The 6,000-nt window shown below is 35.5% G+C and overlaps 1 protein-coding gene and 1 long non-coding RNA gene across 3 annotated transcripts in view; one reads left to right on the top strand and one right to left on the bottom strand.

Annotated features, from left to right (window-relative positions):
- Nucleotides 1-794: 794 nt before the first annotated feature.
- The window catches only part of A1CF (APOBEC1 complementation factor), a 52,141-nt gene continuing 46,935 nt past the window's right edge, over nt 795-6,000 (top strand). For both annotated transcript variants that reach the window (XM_019930761.3, XM_019930754.3), the window contains exon 1: nt 795-893. In XM_019930761.3, the coding sequence (XP_019786320.1) occupies nt 795-893 (99 nt within the window). The remainder of the gene's footprint in view (nt 894-6,000) is intronic.
- LOC141276822 (uncharacterized) overlaps nt 3,810-6,000 on the bottom strand; it is a 72,869-nt gene continuing 70,678 nt past the window's right edge. Inside the window, exon 3 of the long non-coding RNA XR_012327007.1 lies at nt 3,810-3,916. This is a non-coding gene — a long non-coding RNA (uncharacterized lncRNA). The remainder of the gene's footprint in view (nt 3,917-6,000) is intronic.

The following is a 6,000-nucleotide window of genomic DNA, read 5'->3' as shown; positions in this document are numbered from 1 at the left end:
TATAGATAATGAAATGCTGAAGTTTCATATTCACATCTACATAGATCAACATGGACATATGTAAATTTTCCTAATTTCTTAGATTTTACAAAGGGCTTCATGTCCTTTTCTGAGTGGTCTATGTGATATACGATCCAGGTGTCAGTAGGCCCTTCCAACACCATTCAAAAGGATCCACTGTTCTTATTTTGTTAAAACCCATGTGACATTTTTATTACAGAGTAGTTTGCATGATGACTTCTGTACATCTGATACCAGCACACTCTGATCTAGAAATTTATCTTTGAAGAATAAGTAGATAAATGTCTCAGGTAACAGACAGAATAGATAAATGAAGCTAAAACTTTCAGGATCTTCATACCATATCCTCGTCAATTTGATTTAGTAACGGTGCTTTCTTCCCACATCTGCAAGGACCATTCCTCATACTTTTAATTGGCAAGAATGAATTTGTTTTTGAGCATTTGGTGACATTCTGAGATAATTGGACTGAGAACTACTGGTCTGCATTCTAAGTGGAAAAAGGACATTATTCAGTGTTGACTTCTAAATTTCAACTATAATTGAACATTTTTAAAAAAATTTTTTAATGAGGTTATTTAACTGCCCTGGTTTGTGGGTGTCTGTTAGTTGCTCTAACCTTAATGAGTAATTTATAGAGAATGTTTCCTAAAGATGTCCTTCATGAAAAGGACAAGTTTGGACTTGGTAATAGTAATTTACTTAATTTATCTTAAATTTGGTTTCAGTGAGCAACCCTAATTAACCTGATTTTTTGCTGATAATCACTCTCAATGGAATCAAATCACAAATCCGGGGATGGATTGAGCGGCACCCAGAAGGAAGCAGCCCTCCGCGCACTGGTCCAGCGCACAGGATATAGCTTGGTCCAGGTAGGAACTTCTTGTGCCATCTGCTGAAACTCACCACTGAATTCAGAGTGGTGGGAATATTAGCGATCCTAACATGCAAAATGTGATCGATCAGTCGTATAACTCTTTAGTTGGACATTCCTTTCCAGGGGGGAAGGAAGTTGGATCATTTCAGTTTTGTAGGTGATCTCCCAGGTGATGTTCTTTCTACTCTGGGTTATCAACTCAATTTTGCCTTGCCATTTGGAAGCAGAACTAGTGTTAACAGTCATAAAGACTATCACAGTTTTGAAAGGTCAGTTTAGTATAAGAAAAGGCAGCTGGAATTCACCACCCAGAGCTTGTCAGTGAACGAGAACCCAGCTGGTGCTTCAAGAACCAGAAGAAAACAAACTATCCAGGAACTTGCCTTAGTTTCTAGAGAGATATTTGACAGCAGGTGTAAAACAACTTCTAGATGAAGGATCCAAGAACTGACCATCTGGTCAACCTAGCTATTCCAGGATGTTTTCTCATAATACCTATCCAATCTGTTTAGGATATATAATAATTTCTCTCCATGTTCAGCATTTTTGAAAAAGAAAGAAGAAAAACTATCCTAAAACTATCTATTCATTATCACTGGTTGTTATGAATTGTCTGTACATTATTATTGTCTTTATGATAACCTCTGTTAGAGAGCTTATGATATATTGAAAAACAAACTAGTTTTAGACATATAAGTTAATTATCTTACTTGAAGAAATAATGTTGCTTTTTTTTAATGTTGTTCTTTTTACAGTAAGACAAAGTATTTTACTGCTCAGCTATTGTATTTTATCACATACTTTCCCAACTTAACCAAATCTTTGTGCTATTATGAATACGAAAGTCATAAGTGGGTAATAATAACATATACAATAGTGTCCTTTATTACATGTTCCTTTGTCAGATCAGTTGAAAACTAAATGTAGTACATTTTGCAATAATCTTATAAGTCATGGCACACTTTGTTAGAGATAATATAATGCTCAAAGTTATTTCTAATTTTTCATCCTAATGAAGAGTATTTATTTAGACTTTTTTAAGATTTCAGTATTTCACAGAAGGCTTCTAAAATTTCATTTAAGTCAAGGGAGATACTAATGTATTATTAGTTTTTAATACTTAATAAAAGTCTATTTTAGGATCATTACTAAACTTTTAAATGTCTTCATCTCCAAATTTAATGTGCTTCAAAATTAATGCCTGATTGAAAATTTTTATGCAGTCTTTTCCCACATAAAGGGGTATTTCATAATCCACAGAGGAAATTCTATAGAGTTTACGGTCTATAAAACAGATACACTTAGAATAATAATTTTTTACATTTGCTCAGGTACAGTTAGTTGAAAAAATGTTTTTATCTTTTGTAATCAGCAGTTTCATAAATGTTATAAAATCAAAAATGTTTTATATCAGTTTATCTTTTTAACTGCTTTGTATCTGAAACACTCATGCAAAGATAGTGGTAGTGGAAAGCACTTAAACCCTTTTGAAAACCAATTAGTCAATATTCATACATAAGTATATTCCCCTCTGGAAACAAACCTTTAATGATCTGAAATATAATGATGAAAACATATAAGCCTTTCTAGTGTGATGCTATTTCTAATATCTCAATATCATAAACCTAATGTATAAAAGGAAATTATTAACTATGAATATATAAGTATACTCAACAAACAGAACTTTATGAGAAATAATCCTAAAACAATATAAACTGTCCATTTAATTTTATTCTGGGCACTGGTTCTTTCATTCCCCCCAGATGAAATTTCAGGGAAAGTCTCATGACTTTTCTGGTAACTTTCAGCTAATAAAAGATCCTCCACTAAATAATGAATATGTCTTGTCCAGTAGAATAAAAACTTAACTTTATTCCAAGTGAAAGCCATTTCCCTTTTCCAGGCATGTCAGGGTGGAGGGCAATTTCTATTTTTTCTCCTTTATGCTTTCAGAAGTATAGTTTCCGACACCAGTTTCCTAACTAGAATTCCTGACTCAGCTGGAGCAGAGGAAAGGGGTGAAAGCAAAGGAGAGGGGACAGGAAAGTTTCTACTTGACTGATTTTGGCATTGGGCTCTGGGCCCAGCAGGTGTGTAAACCTCCTGGGATACTCTGTAAGGTCATCAAAAACCTCCTTAAATCCATTGCCAGGGGTCTCTCAACTGGCTACACTTTGCTCTAGCTAGAGGCTCCTTCCCTGGGCCTCAGTCTCCTTTGGCAGAGCTCTTTTCGACACCCCAAGCATCCCTCTTGGAGAAGATGGAAAATGACCCCTGATTCCTACATTTGGCCAAACTCTAGTCCCCTGGAAACACACATTCTGACCCAGTAAAACCTGCAAGTGCACGTGACACAAAGCAACGAGCTCTCCTTCTCACCACCATCAAAGCAGGAGGCCAGCCCATTGTTTGCCATTAGATACTCTAGGACTGAGTTAGACTCAGCAGCTTCGTGTGTTCCCAACAGCAGGGAATACATAGCAAGTTCTGAGTGGTTTCCTATTCCTCTCCCCTGCTTTAGGTTAGCTGAGAAGCACCTCAAAATTCCTCCCACTTAGGGGGAACTAGGATTCACAACACACCAGCAGTGGGCTCCAAATATCTTTGAGTCAACTCCAAAAATTCCTTTCAAACTCTTCAATATTATTTTCTAAATTCAGGGATGCGGAGGGGTAGGGGATGTTCAGTTAAGAACGTCAAACAGGGCTTCCCTGGTGGCGCAGTGGTTGAGAGTCCGCCTGCCGATGCAGGGGACGTGGGTTCGTGCCCCGGTCAGGGAAGATCCCACATGCCGTGGAGCGGCTGCGCCCGTGAGCCATGGCCACTGAGCCTGCACGTCCGGAGCCTGTGCTCCACAAGGGGAGAGGCCACAACAGTGAGAGGCCCGCGCACCGGAAAAAAAAAAAAGAATGTCAAACAGTTAAACAGTTTCTCCCTACCTCCTTGTCCTGCTTGTGGTCCAGTGACAGTTTCGTATCCAAACCAGAGGCCAAAATAATCCCATTCCATCTTAAAATCCTGTTACAAATGAAACGTAAACAGTCATTAAGTGATCATTTAGAAAATTCTGCAGAACAGAAAATTTTAACATATTAGAACAATGCAAAAAGCTTGCATATAACAATACATTTTTAAAAGAGACTCAAACAGCAATGGAGATCTTTTCATAAACCTAATAATTTACAAACATTTGCATTAAAAAGGAAAAAAACAATAAGGCTATTTTACTTTTATCATTTTAAATGTTTTCAAATATAATACCCCTAAAAATATACGGCCAAACTGCCTATTACTTTGATCTTATATATTCAATTACATTCAGAAAATATTAATAGAGGTTTTAGATCACAAGTTAATAACAATTACAAAACAGTAAACATTTACTGGACATTTATATTCTAACTGCTTTGTGTCTATTAACTCATTTAATACTAATAACAACACTATGAGGTAGTTACTATGATCATCTCCAGTTTCCAGATAAGGAAAACAAGGCTCAAGGAGTTAGGTAGCTTGCCCAAGATTTATAGGCCATCTTAATTCCACTGCAATTGGCCAAAATTTCTGGCAAGATTTACAGAACTAAGAGCTGTTATAATGTTATCTTTAAGACTGCAGTTTGAGAGATTAGCATGGCAGAGCGTGCTAAAAATATTTTGTTGAGCTTAAACTTTGTAACATGATTCACTTTAAGTAATTATTTGTTAGCAGAATGACTACTGGAACAGAAATTTTCTAGTAATGTAGAAACCTAAAATTCTGAAACCTAGCTATCTAGATCTAAAGTCTCTAATCAAGATGTAAATATATACATGACTTGGGTCAACCACTTTGAATGATTTGGAAAATACCTTCTGATTTTGGCTGCAAAGTGTAGAAAATCACCCAAGACTTCAAATCAGAGACCTGCTATTCAACCCAGTACCTACCACACGCAAGTATGATCTATATTTTAATTCCTTTTTTAAAATTGGCGTATAGGTGATTTACAAGGTTGTGTTAGTTTCAGATGTACAGCAAAGTGATTCAGTGATATATATATATATATTATTTTTCATATTATTTTCCATTGTAGGTTATTATAATATATTGAGTATAGTTCCCTGTGCTATACAGTAGGTCCTTGTTGTTTACTTATTTTATATATAGTAGTGTGTATATGTTAATCCCAAACTCAAGTCCCTTAACTGCTCTCAGCCTTAATTTCCCAGAAGGTTGGCTAGGACCTACCCCACTCCTAGTCAAGATTTTGTGATTCTAGCATCTGCTCAATCTAGTTACTGGTCAGCAAACTTGTCTAATTGGAAGAGGAAACCAGCATGTATTGAGACATAGCTTCAAACTGCCATTTAGGGAAAAGCCTTTAGCCTTCTCAATACTGCAGTCTTCCTACTCTGGATTAGAGAAAACATTAGTATCGTCATCAAAAAAAAAAAAAAGAACATTGGGTTTACTTTTTTAAAAATCTCTGTACACAAATGAAGGTAAATATATTAATACAATTCAGGGAGCATACCTATAAAATGATATTTTTAAATGTTATGGTATTTGCTAAATTAGGGATTGAAGGATTTGCTTCTGCTCTTCTTTGCAGTCTCTGATATTGAATGCTGAATACTTGCAAAACAAGAATTTGAAAAAGAGAGGGTGACTTAATTTGTGCTCTCTTATCACTAGCAGGACAAATACAGTGGTCAAAAATAGAATTTTGCAGGTTACTTAATAACATGAGCCAGTCTTTTATATACAAACTGATGCAATAAAACGTGCTTGTGAGGGCTTGAAAATATGCTTTGCGATATCTTTTTAATAACAATTGGATATCTTTAGAATTCATGGCTAAAATTTTTATCAAAGTTCTTTAAAGAATAAAAGAACATTAATGCAATACTCTGCATATACAGGTTCAATAAATATTATTGATAAAAATTGTGTAATATTGACAAGTTAAACTTTCAACTTAGTTGCATTATGCCACACAAAAAGATTTTGGATGTATGCCACTATGTTAGCTGGTAAACAGACTTTTTCTCCAGGCAATGAAATATGTGTGGGGCTTTTTTTTCCTCACTTTTTCACTCTTAACTGTACTTCCCAGATTT

Source organism: Tursiops truncatus, chromosome 16 (assembly GCF_011762595.2).
Source record: "Tursiops truncatus isolate mTurTru1 chromosome 16, mTurTru1.mat.Y, whole genome shotgun sequence".
Taxonomy (NCBI): Eukaryota; Metazoa; Chordata; class Mammalia; order Artiodactyla; family Delphinidae; genus Tursiops; species Tursiops truncatus.
The sequence above is the reverse complement of the archived record's forward strand: the minus strand, read 5'-3'. Positions and strand labels throughout refer to the sequence as shown.